A 25928-nucleotide genomic window follows, 5' to 3' on the forward strand; every position below is an offset into this window, starting at 1 on the left:
ATGAATCCTCTGATGTACACTAAGTGTTGACACCTCAGTAAAGGCTTTCCCACACTCCTGACATTTATAAGGCTTCTCTCCAGTATGAATTCTCTGGTGCCTGATAAGAATTGAGTTTTTGAGACAGGATCTCCCACATTCACTACACTTATATGGTTTCTCTTCACTATGAATCATCTGATGTGAAGCATGGGTTAAGGTCTGACTAAAGGCTTTCCCACAGTCATTACCTTTATAGCACTTCTTTCTAGAATGAATTCTCTGGTGTTGAATAAGTCTTGACTTGTGAGTAAATGTTTGCCCACATTGACTACATTTATAAGCCTTCTCAAGAGCATGGACTTTCTGATGTTCAGAAAAGTTTGAATAGGGAGGGAAGACTTTTCCATATTCCTTATAGTTATAACATTTGTCTCTAGTTGGAATCTTCTGGCCTTTGGTGATTTTTCTTACATCACTCTCCTGTTTTACTTCCTCACTTTTCACCTGGCTCTCACTTTCACCCCATTTCCCACAAAGAGAGGAGTAATCATTCACACTGCCAAGTCTTTCAATCTTCACTCCCTGGGAAGATCCCTCCTCTGGCTCATTTTCAGTCTTGATCTTGGACTCCACAGCTGAAAAACAGTAATATAAAGTACAAATATCTGATATACGTCTAATATAAAGTACAAATGTTCTGAGCTTTGAGAGTGGAAACTAGGGACAAAGTGATGCGACTGCGAATGTTACTCAGAGGAAAGGAGCACCTGGCAGAACCATTTTCTGAAAGCTTCTTTTCAGAATCTCTAGAAATATGGAGAAATAATATCTTTCCCAGTCTAAAAGACTTTTCTCTGTTTGAAAGTATCTAGAAGGCCAAGAACACGTCTGTTTTTTTAAAGGGAAATGGGATAAAAGTAGGATCCAATCTTTGAACAAGGTTATCTTTTCTATTAAAAAAATCATTGTATTGGCCATTGCCTCAATGGACTGTTTTATGATCTACCCAGAATCACTCTCCTTCTTTCCATTCAGAAAGGCATATTTATTTGTCAGAGACTAGAGGTCCAGAACACTTGAGGCATTGACACTTCAAAAAGCTCAGAACAAGACTCCCAGAACTCTTCTCAACCTCTGCCCCAGTGGCTTCTCACAGTAAGTGTGCCCCTACCCTTACGACCCCATCTCTTTGACTGGTGAGTTCTTCCCCAGGACTTCTATTTAAGAAGCACCACACAGCAGTAGTTATTTCAAACCTGGACACCCCTGTGTACCTCTCCTTCTTACTCTGATATGGACACTCCCTCTCCCCCAATATTTCAGCAACCTTTTTGTGTATGGACTGCTTTTTTCAGAATGTAAGCTCCTTAACCACTAGGAATGTCTTTGTGCTTATACATTTATTCTCTAGTAAAGTATTTTTAGTCCTAATTCCTGGCACTTAATAAATGCTTTAAGAATCTATTTGTCTATCATGGGTAGAACAGAGTAATGACTGTTGAGAATTTTAACCCAAAAAGGTATTTTAACATACTTTATTTTATTCAAGATTACTATAAATGTTACCACAAATATTCTTGAGTAGATGGATATGTCTGAGGCATGAGGCATGGTTGGATAAATGCTAGCTTGAATGGTTTTCAGTAGCTAAAATTGCTTTCATGTAGAATGACATTAGATTGAAAAATATTTTTCCTGGCATGGTAGACTTGTGCATGAAATATAGAGTGATATGTAGATACAGATACATTATCTCTATATACATGAGGATATACATGTCCATATATGTCTGTATATCTCTCTGTATAGCTACCTATTGTATGTAAATACAGTATATATATCTATGTGTATATACATATGTAATACACACGCATTAATATGTATGTATATGCATCTATGTGTTTGAGTATATTCCAAGAGATGAACTCTTAGTCTGCTTCTCAGCAGTTTGAACCCACTGATATTAATTAATCACAAGAAAAGAAATGATATCTGATATGTTTGTGGGGCTTTTAAGTTTTGCCAAATATATTCCTTCATATTATGATGTTAACAACCCCATGATCAAGGTACTATGGAAAAATGCTTTATCATATCATTTGGAAAATGTATTAATTATTATACTGTTTAAATCTCGCTTTATGTGACTAGAAATTGTTTGAACCCAGAATATCTCCCTGACCTCAGTAACTCCTGGAAATGCAGGAGATGGTGACAACCAATTTTAGGTTCCCTCACATCTTGGCTCCACCCCACTCAACCAGGTCTTCTTTTGGGTACATCTAAGCTTATGCTTTTTTCTGGTTTTGCCAAAATTTTATTGATGTTTCTACTTCCTGATGTGATATTTTCAAAGCTTTGAGAGAAATTATTTCTCGGTGATTTAATCATCTTATTAATAATGCCAGAATTTTAACAAAAGGATGGTCATTTGGCCATCTCTCTCTTAGACCAAAGACAATCAGGGTGGTGGCCCATGGTTTATCTGCTCTTTTGGAAGAGAAGTATTCCTGAGAGTGGCAATCAGAAGAGAAAGTTAGCTCAACCTTCAAAGACTGAGGTCTTGAAACGAGGATAACAGAAAAAGGGGGAAATCTGAACCTCCCCATATCATTGGTTATTAATAATCATTTCTCTCACTGATATCCATCTCAATCTACCTTGCTTTCAAGCTGACCTCTTTGTATGTTCATGCCAGTACCCTTGTCAAAATCCTATAGATGTAAACTTTCCAGAGCCTAGATGAGAGGGAGCCATACCCTTTCTAGCTCCCTCTCTTTTATTAAATGACCTGGTAAGTTTCTTTCTAATACTCTTTCAGATTTGAGGATGTGTTCTTGTGAACAACAGAACCATTAGAAAAGGTATCCCTATTTTACAGAAGAGGAATAAATGTCAGTTTCAGGGTCTTCTCGAGGGTCACAGGCTACATTAACAATAAATACTGTTCACTTGGTGTTTTCCATGTACAAAAGTGCTTTCTGCCCAGTGTTCTGGGGAAGGATGATTGTTTTTCCATGGGACACCCATCTGAATCTGAGTTCTTCTCCAGCTTACAGCTCTTCCTCCTATCAACTTCTGGAACTTAGGACACCAAAGAGACATAAGTGTGGAGGGAAGGCCGAAGGGGGAAACAGAGTATGGAATATTCATCACAACCATTCTGTCCCAGGAAGACTATCTTGGCATTTACTCTTGCTGAATGAATAAGCTGGTGATTTGTGTGTTCAGTGACAGAGGAGGCTACTACATCAGCAAAGTAACCAACAGATTTCTGTAGTTGGCAGGCTATACGCTAGATCACCTAAGGGAGGGAATACAGCGGGAAAAGAGAGGAGGACACAAGAAAGAACCCCCAGACAGCCACGTTAAGTTGTCATTACATGAATGAAGATTCAGTAAAATACACTGAATGGAAGGAAGGGATGGAAGGAGCATTTATTAAGCACCAATTGTGTGCCAGGGACTGTGCTAAGGAAGTCGTTTTCAGACATTATCTCAACCTGGTAGGTGCTTTATGATCCTTTTTCCCATTTGAGGAAACTTATTTCCTTATAAATCTTTTCTCAAGACTCTAAATCCCTGCTTCTTCAAACAATCCTCACAAGACAAGGAATCAAAGCCCTTCGGCATCCTGGCTGCCCCCTTCTGGACACTCCAGCCAATGGTTGTCTTTTTATGCACAGACCCAGAACTGAGCACAATATCCAGACGGGCTCTGAGGAGGGCAGACGACATGGGCTCTATTGCTGCCATCTGCCTGGAAGGAAGGTGTGCCCCTTGCCATGCATGCCCAGGCAGCAGGAGCTTTTTTTGGCTCCCTTTCACTGATGACTGATGACTTCCATCGAGCTTGCAGCCCCAGAGAGTTTGAGGAACACTGCTGTCTTTGACCCTCTGTTGAATTTTATTCAATTCTCCAGCACATGCTGATCCTTTTGGATCCTGAGCCTGTCATCTGGTATATTAGCTATACTCCCAGCACTGTGTCATGTGCAAGCTCATTGAGCATACCGTGATTGCCTTTTTCCAAATTGGAGAGAAAAACAAAATCATACAAGACAATAAAAGAAAAGAAGAGTGGGTCAGTGAAGCATTTTTTGAAGGCACAAAACAAAACAGAAGAACATCCAGAAAGAAACATTGCCATAAAAATTGTAACATTCTTTTAGTAGAGAAGGGAACAGTCCAGGGAGAAAAACAGCCATCAAAATAGAGACACTTTTTTAGGTACAGGAAGGAATTGAAAGATGTCAAGATAGAAACACAGACAGAGAAATTGAAGCATTATTTTAGGTAGAGATAGGAACAGAAGGATATCCAGACAAAAACACAGCCAGAGAAATTAAAACATTCTTTTTAGATAGGGAAGGGAATAGAAAAAATTCCAGATAGAAACACTGCTGGAGAATTTAAAGGATTTTTTAGTATAGAAGGGAACTGAAGGAATTTTAAGCAGAAACAGGGACAGAGAAAGTGAGTCTTTTCTTTTAAGCTACAGAAGGAAATCGAGAAAGAAATGTAGCCATAGAAATTGCAGTATTCTTTTAGGTAAAGAAGCAATTTCAGGAAGAAATAGCTAAAATGAGCATTTTTTAAGCTGCAGAACAAAGTATTAGAAGTCCAATGAAAAACACAGACATAGAAATTATGGGGTTTTTTTTAATGTATAGAGGGGGAACAGAAGAAAGTTCAGCTACAAACACAGACATACAAATTGAAGTAATTCCTTTTTACTCCAGAAGGAAGTTTTGTTAGAGACACTGCTGTGAAAGATACACGATGACCTCATCATTTGGGTGTTGGAAATCTTTGGCCTTTCCCTTTCAAAGCAGGACCTTCCCCAGCTCCCCAGTCTTGGAGGTTAACTCAAAGGAGGAACAGGAAATGGGACCTAGTACCAGCAGAAGCTACTGGATTCTAGTCTATGTGAAAGCTTCTGGGATGGTAAAGAGAATGGAGAAGCATACCTTCTGAAAATGGGGACATGAGACCTCTCAGAGACCAGTTTCCAGTGAGCACAAGCAGTTTCTAGCCCCCTGTGAGAGGGGGCTCTAGACCCTGCAGTTTTTATTCAGAGTCTATGCTCAAAGTCCTCTGGTTTCCAAATCCATCCAATTAATTTCATGAGCAGAACTGAGTACCTACCTTAATCAGGCTCCTGTCCTCAGGCAGCTCCCAACATGCCCCTCCTGTCAGTACCCAATGCAGAAGAATTAATAAGAAAAAAATTTCCCAAAAGGTTACCATTAGAGTCTGGACTCTTGGAGTTCTCCATTGGGTTTCTGAGACAGGTCAAATTTCAGATCTTCCCTTCGACTTCAGCCTTACCCACCTGGGAAGGTCTTGGTTACAGAATATGACTGCTTCTGAATCAAACCTCTGACTATTCCCAGTCCAAGCTCCTCTGCAGACACTCAGGTACAGAGGGAACCTGATGCCCACCTGAGGTTCACAGATACTTAAAAAGTGAGCCCTACAATGGACATTCTCTCAGACTTCTGATAGGGTAGATGTGAGGTCAAATCTACTCTGCCTAGGTGAGTTTTTTTCTCCAGGAGCCACTGGTACTGTTTTTATATTGCAATAGTTTAAGACAGAGATTGGATGGGGATTGGATGGGAATAAGAGATTGGATGGGAGGACAGAAGGTTTTTTTGTAATTCTAGCTTTAGGCAGAGAATCTGGGCCTTGGAAGCACTTGGTAAATGTCTCCATTCTCTGATAGCCTGCTCAGACACCCTGCCTCCTCCCAAGACCCAGACTTTAATCTCTGCCCTGATTTCACTCAGAACTGAGATCTTACAGTAAGCTTCCCAAGTCTACCTACTATTACCCTATATTTGAAGGAAAAGGGAGAGCCAGATTTCCCTTCATCCAGGAAACACCTATTTCCATGCCATCTCCCCCAAATTATCCGACTCAGAGACTTAGAGCTGGGAGAAGCCAAAGAGATCATTTACATTCATCCCTATATTCTCCCAAGAAAGAAAGTGAGGACCAGCAAGGTTATCATATGTCCAAAGGTTTTATTTTTAAGTCCTATAGAGAGGGCTGGGATTGGAACCCAAATTCTCAAACTTCAAATGGGGGACTCACAGGGAAGGACTTGAGTTCCTGCACTGGAGAAACCATAAAACTGACCTTATCCCCTACCTTAAACCCAAACCCTGTAACCTGTTTATTGTCAAAATCAGTCTTGATTTTAAGTATTTCTCCAGCCTGACTTGTTGTTGTTAAGTCATTTTTCAGTTGTGTCGGACTCTCCATAACCCCATTTGGGGTTTTCTTGGCAGAGATACTGGAGTGGTCCGACATTTCTTTCTCTAGCTCACTTTACAGATGGGGAAATTGAGGCTTGCCCAGGGTCACACAGCTAGTAAGTATCTAGCCTAAGATGTGCTGGTAAATGGCTCACAACTCCCACTCAAAAAAATAATCCATGCTTTTTAATTTGCATTTTTTCTGAACATTTTCTCCATCATTCTTTTAGCTTAGACAATCAAGTAAACAACATATTAAGCCCTAATTGTACCCTCTGCACAGTCTGATATGTATAATCACTCTCATAGTGCAACAGTCCCCTCTGGGGAGGCCAGCAGCATACCCCTGTCCCTGGTCCAGAGTGAACCATGAGCCTTGGAACTCCTACACCTACCCCAGTCCAGTCCTAGCTTCGAGTCATTTTGAATTGCAAGTCATAAAGAGACAGAGGAATATAAGAGGCAGAAAGAGTCCTGGAGCTGAAGCCAGAAGTCTGGTTTCAATCAAGTTATTAAGTGTGTGTCCTTGGCCAAGTCACTTGCCCTCTGTGGCCTTTAGTTCACTCATTTGCCAAATGAAGAAGTAGGATTGGCCAGGGTTAGTTCTGAGGTTCTTTTCATTATTGACAGCCATGAAAACCCTACATCAGACCATCAATCCTTTTCTGCTCCTCTTCCCCTTCATATAGTTGAGGAGAATAAGGCACTCAGAGAAGAAATGACTTGCCCAGATCACACTCTACATCAGGGAAGAGTCTGAACTAAGCTCCCTGTCTCCAAGGTCCTGGTTCCTAGTGCAGGGCTCTTTCTCCTACACCTTCTCACCTGTCTAAATGTCTGGTGCTAACCAGACCTAATGTCTCATACCTCCCTGCATTTACCTAAACCTTTTGTTTTCTGACTCCAAATCTAACCTAGAGTCCAACACAGCTGGCAAAACCAAATAACAGACACTGGAACTTTAAACTGAAGCCCTAATCCTGTCCTCATTCTGGACCCAACCCTCCTCCATTCAAAGCTCTCACCTCTCTCCTGCTTCCCACCAGCCAACTAAAGGAGCTCCAGCCTGATCATCTATTCTCCTCAGGCTCCCCCAGGATGGAAAAAGAAAGGGGGGTTGTGGATTCAGTCAGCCAGAAAGGAGAGGAAATGAACCCCAAGGGAGTGGTGGGGGAGTCCCCTCTACAGGAAACTTTTCCCAATCCCTCTCAATTCTAGAGCCTCTCCTATGTTCACTACCTCCTATGTTCATAACTTACCCTGACCATATCCTGTTGGTACAGAGTTGTTTGCATGTTGTCTCCCAGATTATATTCTGACCTTCTTGAGGGCAAGTACTGTCTTTTACCTTTCTTTGTATCCCCAGCACTTAGATCTAGCAGGTACTTCATAAATGTTTCTTGACTGGGTCTCTGGTTTCCCAAGCTGCTGGAGCTAATAGTCTGTGCCATTGACCCCTCCACACAGTGTCACCCTTGGCTTCCTGAGTGATGGTAGACCAGCTCTGGCACCTGCGTGGGACCCTTGCCCACAGTTCCCAGGAGAAGCAGGGCTGGGAGACTGGCCTTAGGTAACCCCTGCCCTGGGCTGCAACCCTCAGCTCACCTATGACCCCTGCCCTTAACAGTGCTATCCTCTATGCTCTGAGGTCCTTCCCAGCCTGAAGATAAATTACCTTCTATACCTATGATTCCACCTTCTCCAACTCTCCAGGGGAAAGTTGGCCAGAGGAGATTTCCACCTCCACAGGCATTTCCCAGATATCTAGAGTCCATAGGACTTGTTGCCTGGATTCTCTTCTGTCTTAGACTTGGGGGAGAGGAGGATGGAGAAAGTATGGGGAAGAGCTCCAGCTAAGATTTAATTTGAGTCTCACAAATAATTCTTCAAATGAGGCAATGGAGGCATTAACCCCTTAACAGATGGAGAAGATGAAGCCCAGAAATGGGACAAAATTTGTCCTAGATCATCCAGTAAAAAAGGTTTGGCCACTTCCGGGAGCCAAGATAGCTGAGTGAAAAAGTAGTCACTGTCACTCTCCCTCCTCTGAAAACCCAGAAAATATCACCCCAGGAAAAAAACCCTAGAACAGCTGAACTAGAAGAAAGACAGGGAGCAAAAGTGCAGCAGCCCAGCAAATGGGTTTCCCAGTGCCTCAGCAAAAATGAGGGAGGCAGAACTACAAAGGGCCCCAGGTGGATAAGTACCCTGTGGCATTCATCTGAAAGAAGGTAAAGAAAACAACCTAAAGACTTCCTAAAGCCCTGGCCTTGCTGATTCCAACCCAACACCAGGTGAGCTGTCAGAGCCCCGCAGCCTCCAATTGTGAAGAAATCCTGAAGCCCAGGTGGTAGAACAGGCAAACACCAATACCTGGACCTCCAAGTGACTCAGTGTGGGGGAAGGACTGGTGGAAACCAGCTTAGAAAACCACCAGGTGCCTTGGCACTCTACCACAAAGGAATCTCCCAGTGCATTAGCAGAAACAAAGGAGACAACACTACAGGGGGCCCCAGGCAGATAAACACCCTGCAGCACCCATCAAAATGGAGCCAAAGAAAGCTAAAGGAAAGGAAAACAGGCCACCTAGAGTTGCCTGAAAGTTCCAGCCTTGCTGATTCCAGCCCAACATGAGGTAAGCTGCCAGAAACCTATAACCTCCAATTGCTAACATAAGAGGCCCCAGCACACAAAGCCGGTGACTAAGACCTAGGCTCCCAACACAAGAAGCTTGGGTCAGTGCCCTCTGCTCCCCAGCAGGAGAGCTCAATCTTTTTAAAGGCCAGGGAATAAAGAAACACCATGAGTAAAAAGAAACATACCATAGATTCATATTATGAGAAGAGTGAAGATCAAGACAGAAATTCTGAAGAGGACAACATTGCCAACAAACCCACATCTGCAACAAGAAAAGGGAATATGAACTGGTCTGAAGCCCAAAAAGCCTTCTTAGAAGAGCTCAAGAAGGATTTTAATAGTCAAATGAGAGAGGTAGAAGAGTCCTTCAAAAATACAATTGGCCAATTGGAAAAAAAATACACTGAAGAAAACAAGTCCCTAAAAAACAAAATTGGCCAATTGAAGAAGGAAGTACAAAAACTAACAGAAGAAAACAATCTGTTAAAAACTAGAATTGGACAAATGGAAACTAATGTCTCTATGAGAGAGCAAGAATCAGTCAAACAGAAACAAAAAAATGAAAAAATAGATGAAAACGTAAAATACCTCAGTAAAACAACTGACCTGGAAAATCGATTCAGGAGAGACAATTTAAAAATTATTGGACTACCTGAAAATCATGATGAAAAAAAGAGCCTGGACAGTATCTTTCAGGAAATCATAAAGGAAAACTGCCTGAAGTCCTAGAACCAGAAGGGAAAATAACCATAGAAAGAATCCGCCAATCACTACCTGAAAGAGATCCCAAATTGACAACCACAAGGAATATAATAGCAAAATTCCAAAATTACCAGATGAAAGAGAAGGTGCTGCAAGCAGCCAGGAAACAATTTAAATATCATGGAACCACAGTCAGGATTACACAGGACCTTGCAGCTTCTACATTAAAAGACCGCAGGGCATGGAACATGATATTCCGTAAGGCAAAGGAGCTTGGAATGCAGCCAAGGATCAATTACCCAGCAAAAATGAGCATCATTTTTCAAGGGAGAGATGGATATTCAAAAATAGGAGATTTCCAAACTTTCCTGATAAAAAGACCAGAGCTCAACAAAAAATTTGATCTTCAAGTACAGGACTCAAGAAAGACATAAAAAGGTAAATGGGACAGAAAGACACAATATGTTGTTAATGGGGGGGCTGTTTAAACCCTACAAGGGAATATGACACTTGCAACCTTGAGAACTGTATTGTTATTACACCATTTAAAGGAATATACATAAAGAGGGTGGATATTAGTTGACTTTGATGTAATGATAAAAAAAAATCTAATCAAGTGGGTTAAATGGATCCAAATAAGTGGATCAATCTGATCTTAGAAAATGTACTGAGAAAGGAGGAGGCAGGCAAGGGTAAATTACATTACAGGAAAAGATACAAAATCCTATCACAGCAGAGGGAAAAGGGGGGGGGAATGAGCATTGTTTGAACCTGACTCTCATCAGATTTGGCTCAAGAAGGGAATAACATAATCAGTTAGGTATAGAAATCTAACTTGCCCTATGGGCAGTAGGAGGGAAAAGGGGAAAGAAAAGGGAGGGGGGGAAAGAAGGAAGAAGCAGTAAGAGTTAAGGGGAAGAAAAGGGAAAGGGATAACAAAAGGGAGGCAGGCATGAAGGTGGCAGTGGTAAAAACCAGTAAGAAAGGTTTGGGAATGGGATAAGAGCTCCTGATGCCTTGCCCCCCCCCACACAAAAATACATGGACATGGACCCTTATTGCTTTACTCTCTGCACCAGGGGTAGAGAATCTGCAGCCTCGAGGCCACATGTCCTCTTCTGGGTCCTTGAGTGTGGCCTTTGACTGAATAGAAGTTTTACAGAACAAATTCTTTTATGAAGATGATTTGTTCTGTGAAGTTTGGATTCAGTCACAGGGCTTAGAGGGCTGCATGTAGCCTCAAGGCTGCAGGTTTCCCACCCCTGCCTGTCTAGGGCCTGGATTCTGGGTAAAGGGTTGACAAATGGGAGATATAATTAATATTAAGAGGGAGCAAGGATCAGATTGTTGTTCAGTCATGTCAAACTCTTCAAGACCCCTTGTGGGGTTTTCTTGGCAGATACTGGAGTGGTTTGCCATTTCCTTCTCTAGCTCATTTGACAGATGAAGAAAATGAGGCAAACCAGGTAAAGTGACTTGCCCAGGGTCACCCAGCTAGGAAGTGTCTGAGGCCAGATTTGAGCTCAGAAAGATGAACTCAGGCCTGACTTCAGGCCTAGCACTCTATCCACTATGGCGCCATCTAGCTGCCCTGATAGAAGGAACCTTATCATCTATTCCAATGTCCTCATTTTATAGTTAAGGAAATTGAGGCCCAGAGAGCTTAGGTGAATTACCCAAGGTTGCAGGGGTAGAACTGGGTGGCAGAACTGGGATTCCAGTGCACATTCCCTGATTGTCAATCTAGCTCTCTTCCTACTGAACAACAGCACCTGTCACCAGGGCAACTGAGGCCTACTGTGAAGAAGAGACTAGCCTAAGGTGATAGGATTAGCCCTTGCCAGAGATAAGATCTGGAAGGTCTGCTGACTGTAAATCCAGGGCCTCTCCTCTAGACTATGGTTCTAGTTCTGTGGTCAGCAGCCTCTTCCAGGAAAGCCAAAGCCACAACAGAAGTCAAAGATCCATGGCTGGTGTGTGAAATGTTTTATTATATTGTTCAGAAAAAAATTAATCATTATTTTGTTAAAACCAGAGATTGTCTGAACCCAGAATGTCACCCTTACCTCAGTAACTCTCTAGGAATGACAGAAATTGGCTACAAGGGATTGGAGTCCCTCAGGGCCCAGATCCTCCCAACCCATTTTGTTTTGGGTCCCCTGCATGGGCCTTGGGGAGGGGCACCCAAGCTTGTGCCTTGGGTTCCTTCTGTGTTTTGAATTTATCTAAATTTTACTGAATGTTTATATTTGCTCATATACATCTCAATCTACCTTGCTTTACTGTTGGAGGCCAGCACCTGGTAGTGGGCCCCTGACCCCGTGAGAACACCACACCCCGGGCAGCTTGTTCCGGGACAAACCGTACCATAACGTGCCAGGTCAACAGAAGTGCTAACCGCAAGATGTTGGCACACCGCCCTGGAAAGTCCAGGAGGCCTATTTTCCTCTTTTGCCACGCCAACAGAAGTTTTGCTCCTCCCCGCTTCGCCCTACATAAGCTTGTAATGCTAAAAAATAAAATTAGACCTTGCCTACCATCTTTTTGGTCTCACTCCTCCTTTTCACCCATTCCCTTCAGCCAGGGTCCTCCTCGACCCCCCACGTATACTGGCCCTGCAGGTCGGGGCAAGTGGCGCCCAACGTGGGGCTCGAGGTCCGGACTTCTGCCAGGCGGACCAGCATTGAGAAACAATTCGTCGTGACCCCCTCCTTCTCATCGCTCATGAAGAGCCCCTGCGTTTTGGTAAGTTGAGTTTTTTGTCCGCCTCATTCTAATCATGGGTTCCAACCTTTCTAAGGAGCAGGTCTTCATCCAAGACCTTAAGCATGCCCTTAAGGAGAGAGGAGTTAAAGTTAAGAAAAAGGATCTTTTGAAATTCTTTCTTTTTGTAGATGAGGTCTGCCCTTGGTTTATGGTTACCGGCCCAGATATTCATCCGGGAAAGTGGCAGAAGGTAGGGAGAGACCTCAATAGAAAGTTGCAAACTGAGGGGCCAGAGGCGGTCCCTCCCTCGGCTTTTTCTTACTGGGGTATCATCAGAGACATAGTGGAATCTGCCCCTGGGGACCCAGGCAAGCGCCAACTCCTTTCGGTGGCAGAGTTTTGTTTACGCCCCTTGTCGCGGGCGGCTTCTGTTAAGTCGCTACAGCGCCCTTTATCACGAACCGCCTCTACAAAGTCATTAGAATCAGTGGGAAAAGGTCCCCCTAGACCCCCTTCCGTGGTCATTACCATTCCGCCGGAACCTCCAAAGCCCCTTTATCCTCCCCTCCCTGTGGAGACGGTCCCGGTCACTGAGCCCTTAACGCTTCCTATAATTGCAAAACATAAAACTCCTCCTTTAGGAGATCCTGACCCTGATACTCTAGACCCCGGGGGCGAGGCGGAACTGGAGGAAGAAGCCGCCCGATATAATAACCCGGATTGGCCCATTACTTCCCAGTACCTACCCCCTCCCTACATATCCCAAACTTGCGCTCCTGCGCTTCTGCCGCCCCCCATTCCCACTTCCTCAGCCCTCACATCCGCCAGAAGTCAACTCTCCACTCAAGTTAAGGAGCTCCGAGAAGTCTTAGATCTACAAAAGCAATATGCACAACTCTCTTCGGAGCTGAGTTCCCTGCAACACTCCCTCCAGAATTCTGTCATTTTCTCCCCCAATAGGTCTCAGTTACATCAGAAACCCCTGAAAAAGATCAGAGCCAGTGCTAGAGATAAAAAATCTAAAAAGGCGCAGCCCATGATATTCCCTGTTATGACCCGGTCTCGTCAGCCTGAGTCCCCGCACAACGACCCCAAGGAAGTTTCTGCCAGTGAAGGGGAGGGAGATGAAGAAAGTGAGGGAGTGAGGGAGAAGAGGAAGAGGAAGAGGATGAGGGAGAGGGAGGCAGGATGGTAGGAAAACAGAAGAAGAGGAACGGGCAATTGGAAAAAAGGAAGGACAGCGGTTAGAATATAGGAAGTTGCATTTCAAAGGGATTAAGGATCTTAACGCCGCCGTCAAGTCCTATGGTCCCAACGCCCCGTTTACCCTCTCAGCTCTTGAAGCTATGTCCCACGGAGGATATCTCTTGCCGGCAGAGTGGCTTCGCGTAGTACAGGCAGTCCTTTCAAGGGGGCAGTTCTTGACATGGAAGGCAGATTTTTTCGATCGCTGCCAATCCATGGCTACAGCCAACCAAAAATCCCCTGGCTCCCCCGCTTCAAAGTGGACTTATGAAAAGTTGAGTGGCCAAGGGAAATACGCAGAGGAGGCCAGACAACGCTGCCTCCCAATAGGCCTCTTGGCGCAAACCGCCAATGCTGCATTCGCAGCTTGGCGTGCCTTGCCCACTTCTGGATCCCCCCTTGCTCCGCTTAATAAGATCGTGCAAGGAACTCAGGAAGATTTTTCTGAGTATGTTAGTAGGCTCTTGGAAGCAACTGAACGAACCTTAGGACAAGAGGCGTCTGATGATCAGCTTGTGAGATGCTTAGCATATGAAAATGCCAACAATGCCTGTCGGTCCGCCTTACGCGGGAAGTGGAGAGATAAAACATTAGAGGAAATGATACGTATGTGCAGAGATGTAGATCCCTTCACTACCAAAATGTCCCAGGCCGTACATCTGGCCATAGGGGCAGCTCTCCAAACCGGGGACTCCCAAAAGGCATGCTTCCGGTGTGGTCAACCTGGCCATTTTGCCCGACAGTGCCCTAGTGCCCCTGACACTCCCTCCGCTCCAATCAGCAATAAGGCTTCCCAACCCTCCACCCTCTGCCCTCGGTGTAGGAAAGGGAAACACTGGGCGAACACCTGTCGCTCCACTACAGACGTTCATGGCCACCCCTTACAGGGAAACGGTCGGAGGGGCCAGCCCCGGGCCCCCCAGTCGACTCCCTTTGCTCGGGCCTCGGGGATCAGCCTGTCCACACCCCACTCTTCAGAGCCACTGCAGGAAGCGCAGGGGTGGACTTGTGTGCCGCCTCCACCTCAGTATTGACCCCCGAGGGTGGCGTCCATATTATTCCTACAGGCATCTTTGGCCCCCCGCCCCCCGACTTCTATTTTTTCGTCCTTGGTCGTGCCTCCGCTACTATCAATGGCCTCATAATTCATCCCTCCATTGTGGATAGTGATTATACGGGGGAAATTCAGATACTTGCCTCAACCCTGAAAGGGCCCCTCACTGTCCGTCAGGGACAACGCCTTGCGCAGGCTCTCCCGCTCCCCCTACAGACTCCATACCCTGCTCTCGCCACTGTTAGAGGCCACTCCAAGCCTGGTTCCTCAGACATCTATTGGGTCCAGGCCATTTCCCAGGACCGCCCCATGCTTACGCTTTTTATTCAAGGCAGGCTTTTTGAAGGAATATTAGATTCAGGAGCTGACTCGACTGTTATTTCAAAAGATAGTTGGCCATCTTCGTGGCCCCTTCAACCATCCATGACACACTTGCAGGGCATAGGTCAATCCCACAATACTCTACAGAGCTCTCAATGGCTGCCTTGGCAAGACAAAGAAGGAAATAAAGGGACTGTTCGGCCTTTTGTGGTCCCCGGCTTACCTGTCAACTTATGGGGAAGGGACATTCTTTCACAGATGGGGGTAATTATGTGCAGCCCAAATACCGTTGTGACCCGTCAAATGCTCTCCCAGGGATTTCTCCCAGGGCAAGGATTAGGCAAGAAAGGTCAAGGGCAACTGTCCCCATTGTTGCTGAAGGGAGAAAAGGGCGAGCAGGCCTTGGTTGTGAGAGCCCAGATAATCAGAACCATTTTTCGTGAGGGCCACGGGTCCTCCTGCACTCCAGGCAGATAGGATCTCGTGGAGAAATGACCTACCCGTCTGGGTAGACCAGTGGCCCTTACCCAAGAAAAAACTGGAGGCAGCGCTTGCTTTAGTGCAGGAGCAACTAGCTGCAGGTCACATAGAACCATCTACATCCCCGTGGAACACGCCCATTTTTGTTATCCAAAAAAGATCAGGTAAATGGCGACTCTTACATGATTTACGGGCCGTCAATAAAACTATGATTCCTATGGGGGCCCTTCAACCTGGGCTCCCCTCCCCTGTAGCCATACCGCAAGATTTTTCTAAGATTACAATTGATCTTAAGGATTGCTTCTTTTCCATTCCCCTCCACCCTTCCGATTGTCAGCGCTTCGCTTTTAGTGTTCCTATTACCAATTGTGTGGGCCCTTCTCCGCGCTTTCAGTGGAAAGTTTTGCCACAAGGCATGGCTAATAGCCCTACGCTGTGCCAAAAATATGTTGCCCAAACAATTGATCCTTTCCGCTTGCAGTATCCCAAGCTTTATATTATCCATTATATGGACGATATCCTCCTTGCAGGACCAAATAATGAGGAATTGACTCAGGTATCACAGGAGCTCATTAAGGCGTTGGAATATCGGGGCCTTAATATTTCCCCTGATAAAGTGCAAACCTGCCCCCCCCAGCTGTTCTTGGGATTTGAACTCTTGACGAATCGCATTCTCTCCCAGAAGGTTCGCCTACGAGTGAGTCACCTTTGCTCCCTTAATGATTTCCAAAAATTACTGGGAGAATTGAATTGGCTTCGGCCATATCTTAAGATCACTACAGGGGAACTGAGACCCTTGTTTGATATTCTTAAAGGAGACTCCGATCCAAATTCACCCCGCTCTCTCACGCCGGAGGCCCGTAAGGCCCTTGCCTTAATTGAGCAAGCCATTCATGATCAACATATTGGCTATTACGCTCCTCAAAAACCTCTTTGGTTCTTAATTTTTTCCACCGACTTTTCCCCCACTGGATTATTGTGGCAGGAACATCCGTTATTTTGGATTCATATGCCAGCCACACCTACAAAGATCCTTTCCTCCTACCCGCATTTAACGGCGGGGCTCCTGCGCCTCGGCCGAGAGGCAGCCCTTCGGCTTTTTGGTCGGGAACCAGATCATCTTGTTTGCCCCTACACTGCTTCGCAGATTCAATGGCTGTTTCAGAATGATGATGATTGGGCAGTTAATTGCATTTCCTATATGGGAACTATAGACAATCACTATCCCTCAGATAAGCTCATTCAGTTCTTTCAGAAAACACCCGTGGTCTTCCCAAGGATCACCAAGGCGGAGCCCATAGGAGGCGCCCATTTGGCGTTCACTGATGGGTCCGCCACAGGGAAGGCAGCCTTTAGTGTTGATGGGAAGGTCACCTCTTTTGACACCCCCTTCATCTCCGCGCAGCTGGTAGAGCTCGCAGCGGTCATTAAGGTTTTTGAATCTGTCTCGGGCCCCCTCAATGTTTATACTGATAGTTCCTATATTGCACAGTCAGTCCCTCTATTGGAAACCGTCCCGTATATCCGTCCCTCCACTAATGCGTCTCCTCTTTTTGCCACTCTTCAGCTTCTAATTCTCTCCCGCAACCACCCCTTTTTCATTGGTCATATTCGTGCCCATTCCGACCTCCCCGGTCCTCTTTCTGAAGGGAATGATCAGGTTGATCAAGTAACTCGTCGCATTCTGCTTGCTCTGTCTGCCTCTCCTGTTGCGGCTGCCACACAAGCCCACAAGCTGCATCACCTGAATGCCCATACACTTCGTCTCAAGTTCCCTATCACCCGGGAACAAGCCAGACAGATTGTGAAACAGTGCCCTGGTTGCCTGACCCTCCTTCCTGAACCTCATAATGGCATCAATCCCCGAGGTCTTATCCCCGGGGAACTTTGGCAAATGGATGTCACTCACTATCCCCCTTTTGGTCGGCTTAAATATGTTCATGTGTCCATTGATACCTTCAGTGGCTTCATTTTTGCCACCCTGCAACCTGGAGAGGGCCAAACATGTCATTAATCACCTCCTTAGTGCCTTGGCGGTCCTCCCGCAGCCCAAAATTCTTAAGACAGATAATGGCCCTGGTTATACCAGTTCTTCTTTCAGATCTTTTTGTGCACAATTGCATATTAAGCATGTTACTGGTATACCCTATAATCCTCAAGGGCAAGGAATTGTGGAAAGGGCCCATCAGACACTGAAAAACATGGTCCTGAAATTACAATCAGGGAGGGAAGTTCTTTATCCCAGAGCTGGCAATGCCAAAACATTGCTCAATCACGCTCTTTTTGTTTTAAATTTTCTCACTCTGGACACTGCGGCAAAGAGTGCCGCAGACCGCCTTTGGCATTCCACTACGGCCCAAACCTACGCTCAGGCAAAATGGAAAGATCCCCTGCTTGGCAAATGGCAGGGCCCTGATCCTGTGTTAATCTGGGGCAAAGGCCATGCTTGTATTTATGACTCAAAGTGCCAAAATGCTAGATGGTTGCCTGAAAGGCTGATTAGGTTGATGGACAAGCCAGAAACTCATAATGCCGTCCAGGGAACCACACCCCCCTGAGACACCTCTGTTTTCTTTCTCTGTTTTACAGAAAATGACGATCCTCGTAATTTTCCTCCTGTTCCGTGGGAGCCACGGTGGTTTTCAATCTCCTGACCCAGTAGCGCTCAGCCGTGCCCTCTTTGGAAGCCCTTGTGACTGCGGCGGGGGCACGTTCACTGTCCGTCCCGCCACCTACACGCAAGAAGTGGACTGCGGGGAAAAGACAGCCTACCTCGCCTACCGTCATTCTATCACGGGCGTCTCCAAACCCAAGTGGGAATGCGTAAGGAAGCCCCGAGTTATCCCTCCGAATGGTGGCCAGCCCGGGCCTTGCCCCAGTGATTGCAACTACCTTGAGGCCTTGCACTCCACATGCTATAGTTCTACCCAGCAGTGCAGTGGCAGCTCAGGAACAGTCTATCTTACTACAATACAGGAAGAGAGAATATGGTGGCTCCACAGGAGGGGACTGGGGATAGCTCCAAGGCCTACGTGGAAGTACCAATAAGTATGCTCAGGCTTCCTGTCGTAAAGAAAATATTGGAAAAAATGTCTGTTGGCCCCTTCATGCACCTGTCCATACCTCTGATGGGGGTGGCCCTACAGACCAAATTAGGGAATACGAGGTAAGGGAACGTAAATGAAATAATTAAGAGTATGTACCCCCCATCCATTACCATCCACTTGCACTGCCCAAACCCCGGGGAACGGACCTAGATGTCCAAACTTCAGAAATCCTTGAAGCAACACTTAAGGCCCTTAATTACTCTAACCCTGATTTGGCTGCCGATTGCTGGCTGTGTATGGCCCTTGGCACACCATGCCCATAGCTTTGATCCAAATGGCTCCACATCCACAAATTACACTTAGTCCACCTTTTAAGGTACAACCTGTTGGTCTCCGCCCCTCTCCTTGTATCCAAGCCCCATTTCAGAATTCCACTGCTGATATTGATGTTGGTTGCTACCTTTGCTAATTGCTCTGAAGTCAAAAACTATACCTCGCAGGAACCTCTCTGTCCCCTGCCGGGACAACTTTTCGCCTGTGGGGGAAATATGGCCTACTCTGCCTCCCCCAGAATTGGACAGGACTCTGCACACAAATTTCAATCCTCCCTGATATCGACATCATTCCGGGAGATGAGCCTGTCCCACTGCCCAGTTTTGATTATATTACTGGAAGACCCAAGAGGGCTTGCATTTATCCCCCTCCTTGTTGGCCTTGGGATTACAGGGGCACTCGCTACCGGCTCTGCCGGCATAGGAGTTGCTGTTGATTCATATACAAAACTATCCCATCAATTTATTAATGATGTGCAAACCCTCTCGGGGACGATAAATGACCTTCAAGACCAAATTGACTCCCTGGCGGGAGTCGTTCTTCAGAATAGGAGGGGCCTAGATTTACTCACGGCAGAACAAGGGGGAATTTTTAGCCCTACAAGAAAAGTGTTGCTTTTATGCAAATAAGTCTGGGATAGTGCGGGATAAAATCAAAAAACTGCAAGAGGATCTGATTAAAAGACGCAAAAAACTTTTTGAAAATCCCCTCTGGAGTGGCTTGAATGGAGTCCTCCCATACCTCCTCCCTCTCCTTGGACCTTTAATTGGTCTCCTCCTACTTCTTTCTTTTGGACCTGGGCCTTTACTAGACTAACCTCTTTCATTAAACGCAGATTGAGGCTTCTCTTAAAAACACCGTCAATATCCATTACCACCAACTTGCTTCGTCAGAAGATCCTACTGATACCATGGAAGAGGGTCTCCAGTTCTCGAAGCTCGTGCATCCGGAATCTCGCTGCTCGCGGTGGTGGAGAAATCTTAAGGATAAAAAGTAATCCGGCAGCTGTGAGAGAGCCCATGACGGGAGTATTGAGGTCCCATGTGTCAAAACGATAAGCGCGGCTGCAGTTGCTTCCCCATGACGGGATAGAGTGAGGCCATGATGGGTTACATCGTGGGGTCCCCTCGCTTAGCCTAAGACAGGGACCACTGCCACTAATGCGCTTTGAACATGGAGGCCGACCTCATAGCCTAAGACAGGCCTCTCACCTGCTATTTTAAATAAAAAAGGGGGACATGTTGGAGGCCAGCACCTGGTAGTGGGCCCCTAACCCCGTGAGAACACCACACCCCAAGCAGCTTGTTCCGGGACAAACCGTACCATAACGTGTTGTCAGGTGCTAACCGCAAGATGTTGGCCACACCGCCTGGAAAGTCCGGAGGCCTATTTTCCTCTTTTGCCACCCCCTTTTGCTCCTCCCCGCTTGCCCTATATAAGCTTGTAACGCTCAAAAATAAAATTAGACCTTGCCTACCATCCTTTTGGTCTCACTCCTCCTTTTCACCCATTCCCTTCAGCCAGGGTCCTCCTCGACCCCCCCACGTATACTGGCCCTGCAGGTCGGGGCACTTTACAAGTTAACTCTTAGAAAGATCACTGAATATGTACACATGAAATGTGTACAGTACTCTTCTCAAAATCCTATATAATATAAACTTTTCAGCTTCTGAATGGGAGGGAAATATAACTCTTTTCTGGCTCACTGTCTTCTACCAAATGACTTAATAAATTTTTTCCTAAAACTATTTCAGATTTGGGAGTCTGTTCTCATGAATAGCACTGGTAGTAGAGAACAGGTGGCTTAGTCTATCCTTTGGCACAGACTGAAATGAGGGAATTTGGGGGAAGGAGGCTGGAGCATGTGAAAGGGCATCTATGTGACACTAGGCAACTCATTTCTCTTCTCTGTGCCTCAAAATGAGATTGGACAAGATGACCTTAAAAGACCCTTCTGGTTTTAAGCCTATCATCCTCCCAATCCAAAAGAAAGAGAGAGAGAGAAGAGGAAAAGAGAGGGGAGAGGAAGGGGGTGATGGCTCATCACTCACGCAATAGTGCCCTTTGGCTGGCCCAGTCCTGGGGCTATAGAAGGAACACATGAGACCCTCATATGTCATCTAGTCCAAGTCTCTCTTCTTACAAATGGGGGGAAATGGGCCTACAGGAGACAAGAGACTTGCCCAGGTCACACAGCTATGATTCCTGACACAGATCATACATGTAAAGCTAGAAGGAACCTCAGAAGCCACCCCTGGTGCTATGCTGGGAAAGCAGGATTTTATACACAAGCTAGTACACCTCCTTCATTTCATAGATGGGAAAACTGAGGACCAAGGGGTGACCTGACTTGTCAACAGACACACAGATGAGATTAAGTGTGTGAAGCATAAGCTCTTTCCCTCGGAGTTATGGAAGGGCGTTATAATTGATTGTCAACCACTGGAGTTCCTCTTCATTAGCAATAGTAAAATGGCCCAGAGTCTCCAAAGCAGATTTGCACAACTGCTTCCACATCAACTTCTGTAAACTTGGCCAAGAACCAGGAATCAGGAGATATGGTTTCATGTTCTGCCTCTTTCATCCCTCTGAGCCTCGGTTTCCTCACCTCTAAAATGGGGTCAATAACACCTCTAGTACTCATCTCACAGGATTGCTGTCAGATTCCAGTGAGGTATCCGATTGGGCTTGTCACTTGTACAGAAACACTGATCCAGTGACATCAGGTGGGCTGGCCACCCCACCCTCATTCTCTCCTTCTGACACAAAGGGCTCAGTCAGGTACCAAAGTTTCAGCAGAAGTGACACAGATGGCAAAGGGGACTGGGGCATTTCACCAGCCTTGTTTTCTGCAAGGAGCCCTTCTACTCTGGGCCCAGCCACATGATTTCATCATTGACTACTTGAAAAAAAAGAAAAAAACCAAAATAGTCAAGTGTCTTATTTCAAAAGGAAAACCTAAGTTTTCACAGAAATCCCAGAGCATGGGGGACTTTTCCCACAGGCTGGAGAGACCCATTACAGACTAGAAGTCTCTTCTCATCACAATCTGACGTTATAGAAGATTTCTGGTCAAGACAGGGGCCTGAATGGAGGAAGATCACCCATCTCCTATATACTTTTCCAGCGAAAATCTCAGAGTCACAGCAGACAGAAGAATGATCAAGAAAGCCAATTAGAAACTGTAGCAAATGACTTCTTCCACACCAGAACAACACAGTGAACTAGCCAGAAGTTCATGGAAAAGAAGGCCATCAAAAAAGCCAGTAGAGACACAAACAAACCAGCCAGCTGTGTCCAACATGTCCAGGGATATAACAAAGGTAGCTGCATCCTGCAAAGCCACAAAACGAGCAGGAGCAGAAGCTCACCCTCAGAAAGACCCAGTGAAATCAGAAATCCACAGCAGGGCCTTACAAGGGACTGAGCAGGAAACAGTCCTTTTTCATTCAACAAGAAAACACTACATTAAGCTTTAATCTGTAGCCTTTCAGTGGTTGTGACATGTACATGCTCACCCTAAAACTTTAATGATTTCCTCTGGAGGAGCTGATTTCACTGGGGTCCAGGACCACTGTCCTTGGTCCTGAGTAAACCATGAACCTTGGAATTGGCAGCTCTAGTTCCAAGCCACGTCTAATTGCAAGTCACGAGGAGGCAGAGGAATATTACAGAAATGCTGGGGCTGGAGACAGAAATCTTCTTTCAATCAAGTTACCAGCTGTGTGTTCTCTGCCAATTCACTTACCTTCTGTGGCCTTCAGCTCACTCCTCTGACAAATGAAGAGGTAAGTTGCCCTGAGTTATTTCTGAGAGTCATAAAAACCCTCAATTAACATCAGTCAGTGCCTCCTTCCCTTTCTTATTATACAGATGAGGGGAGTGACGCCATGAGAGAGGGGAGGACTTGCCCAGGATCTGACACCTCACTCAAATCAAAGTCAATTGCCAAGTCATGTCATCATCTCCCGATGTCATGGTCCTCTTCAAGAACAAAGGACAAACAGATACACAGCCCTGTGGAAAAGACAGAACCAGACTCCCTGCCTCAGCCTGGCTCCAGGTTCCCAGACCGGGGCTCTTTGTCCTACACTTTCCCCATCTGTCCAGGTCTCCTTCTTACTCTAAATCTAACAATTTACTAAGAAATGCTAGAGTTCTCAACTTCTGATTTCTCTAAGTCTCCAAGTGAAAGTAGACCAAAGGACTCCTAACATCAAAGACATTTCCTGGACATCTAGAGACCAGAGGACTTGTTGCTGAACCAATGTCTGTATGGTCTTTTGTCTTATAAGACTTATAAGAGTAGGATGGAGGAAAGAAGGAGACGGGGATTCTTGGCTACACTACTCTCTGCCACCACTGCGTGATATTTTTAAACATCCAAAGTTAATCTGTCTGTAAGGAGGTATGGACACCTGGGTCCTACATACCTCTGTTGGACAAGAGATTAGGCCTTTAGAGATGTGAACATGCCTTCAGAGATTCACCCTCAGGTCCTTCCCGTTCAAGCTAGCAAAGGTCATTGACTGTCACCCCTAATCCATTGAATGCTGGGATCTCTTCTTGTCTTTAAAGAATACTTCTCAAGGTAATAATCACTGCCCCCATCCCTAACATACATATCACCTTTAACTTTATGCTTCTTTAGCCAAGACCTCATTGGAGTCTTACAAAGAAGTGGTACTGGGGCAGCTAGGTGGTGCAGTGGATACAGCACTGGCTCTGGAGTCAGGAGGATCTGAGTTTTAACCCCACTGCCTAGCAAAAAAAAAAAAATAGAAGTGGTACTGAAGGTGTTAAGCCCTTTTTATAGATGGAGAAAATGAGGCCCAGAAAGAAGACAGGGCTTGCCCCATGTCACATAGTGAGGCAAGTTTGGAAATGGAGCTCAGATCTTGATGCCCAGTCACACATGCATAGACCTACACTGTATATACAAACACATACATAAAAGCACAAATATACCCTCAAAACCCTAACATACCCTCATTCTTTTTCTCCCTGAGCTCTGGGTAAAGGTTTGATAAATGGGAACTATAGTGAGAAACAGTATTAGGAGGAGGGTGGGAAATTGAACAGTGAAGTCTGAGAGCCAGGACTTTCATTTACTGTTCCAGGGGCTGATGGATAATCACAATAGGAGGAGAGGCAGGAAGGGGATGTTAGAGATGCCAGATCCCAGTTTGAGAGGGAGGACAAATAGAAATAAAATTCTTCCCTTGGATTACAGATTTTGGCTTCCTTGGTCAACTCTGCTTCCAGAGATCAGAGGGGCAAGGCACCTTAACAATGATTGGAATGGGGGGTGGGGGGGAGCCAAGAAGTCAACATTCTTACTTTCCCTTTCCTAAGTGAACCCTCTATCCCACAGTGCCCTAACTGGAGGCAAAGAGATTGCCCAGAGTTCTGGTCAGAGTAAATAGCACTGCCCCATGGCCAGGAAGGGAGAGATCCCTGGTGCCTCAGGGCTGATGGAAGGCACTTAGGAAGCTCACAGAATCTAAGGAAAAATTGTTAATAATAACAACACTAAAATTTATATAGCATCCTCTTCTGGAATCTCTAGATTATCAATGTCTCTGTTAAGAGTGGAACACGGCACTGAACACAATGCCCAGATGAGCTCTCACAAGGGCAGAGAACATGGGCTCTTCTTCCTCCATCCTGTTCCTGAATGCTGGGTATCTCCCAAGGGAGGCCCAGCAGCAAGAGGCTTGGTATCATTTCATACTGCTGACCCCTATTGGGGCTTGCAGTCCCAGATCTTTGGAGAAACCTTTACTGTCTTTGATTCCCCCAATTCTCTAGCATGTGCTGATCCTTTTGCATCATCCAATAGGTTAAGCTGTTGCTCCTAGCTTTGTGGTATCTCCAGGTGCACTGACCATACCTTGCTGCCTTTATCCAAGTCATTGGGAGAAAAAGTCAAACAGTAAAGAAAAAGAAGAGTGGGTCATTGCAGCACTTTCTGAGGTTCAGAAGGGAACTGGAGGAAGACTAGGTAGAAAGAGATCTTTGAAAGAGAGATGACTTTATCATTTGGGTTTGAAAGGTTCTGGAGGGAAGACTTTGGCACCAGCCCTGCAGAAGTAGGAGGGGCCCCAATTCCAAAGTTTGGGTATTATCTCTGGAGATCTCTGGAACAGGAGGTGGTGACTTGTTGCCAGAAGAAGGGAGCAGATGTTAGCTTATGGCAGGTGAGGATGGGATAGAGAAGAGAAGCAGGAAGAGAGCCCTCAGAAAATGTGGGCTCAGTAGAGGCCTCATTAGGTAGGGTCCATTGAACAAAAGCAGAATTTCTTTTCTCTTAAGATGTAGCTCTGACACTTCTGGCTTTTATTCAGTCTAATATAAAGGACATTTGGTTTTCAAATTGCTAGACCCAATTTGACAGGATTAAGTGCCTCCAGTGTGTGGGAACCCAGAACTGGAGAGACTGGCTAAATCAGGCTCCTGCCCTCAGGCAGTTCCAAATGTTGCTTCAAATTTGAACCCAACGGGAGGAATTCAATAAGGAAAACAAAATTGTCCTTTAAGGCTACTCACCTATGGAGTCTGGACTATCGGGATTCTCCATTAAGTTCATGAGACAGCAGAAACTTCAGCTCTTCCCCTGGACTTCAGCCTTGATGTTAGAGCAAGAAGGCTTCCGGTATCACAGGTAGAAGAGTGCAGAGAATTATAAAAACAAGTCGAGGAAGCAGTTACACTGAAGGTGGGCCTGGGCTTAGCCCAAAGCTGAAGGTTCCAAGAAGACTCCAAAATCAAAATGAAAGTGAACCTCAGGCATAGTAACTTCTCTGCCCAGGGTGGGGGTGGGGCCGATAGCACAATTGTCAACACAGTAGGGCGGGAACAGGGGGCATTCCAGAACAAACGTAACCTGGAAGGAACAGACCAATCCAGGCCAGGGAGGTTTCGCGCCGAATTTCACTGCATAAAAGCACACTGGCTCTTGTTCTCAGGACCCACCCCTCCTGAAGAGGGGTGGAGCCCGCCTCTGGGCAGAAACTTCTAAATCCTCTGGACTTTCTCTGTAATAAACTTTCTTGATAACTAAATGTTTCTTGTCAAGCGTATTTCTAACACTTGAGAACCTGAAAAGGTCTTGGTTATTGTTTCTGACTGCTTCAGAATTTAAACCTTACCCCCATT

At 45.6% G+C, this 25928-nt stretch overlaps 1 protein-coding gene and 1 long non-coding RNA gene across 2 annotated transcripts in view; one reads left to right on the plus strand and one right to left on the minus strand.

The window, feature by feature from the left end:
* The window catches only part of LOC110202350 (uncharacterized), a 97544-nt gene extending 71616 nt beyond the window's left edge, over window positions 1-25928 (minus strand). Inside the window, 1 exon segment of the mRNA XM_020978401.2 lies at window positions 25320-25928. Within this exon segment, the coding sequence (XP_020834060.2) occupies window positions 25320-25359 (40 nt within the window). The 5' untranslated portion in view covers window positions 25360-25928.
* On the plus strand, window positions 18418-19989 carry LOC144454256 (uncharacterized). Its single transcript, XR_013482596.1, has 2 exons — window positions 18418-18556; window positions 19606-19989. It is a non-coding gene; the product is annotated as an uncharacterized LOC144454256 (long non-coding RNA).

Source organism: Phascolarctos cinereus, unplaced genomic scaffold (assembly GCF_003287225.1).
Source record: "Phascolarctos cinereus isolate Bilbo 61053 unplaced genomic scaffold, phaCin_HiC Scaffold_726;HRSCAF=1367, whole genome shotgun sequence".
In the NCBI taxonomy this organism is placed as follows: Eukaryota; Metazoa; Chordata; class Mammalia; order Diprotodontia; family Phascolarctidae; genus Phascolarctos; species Phascolarctos cinereus.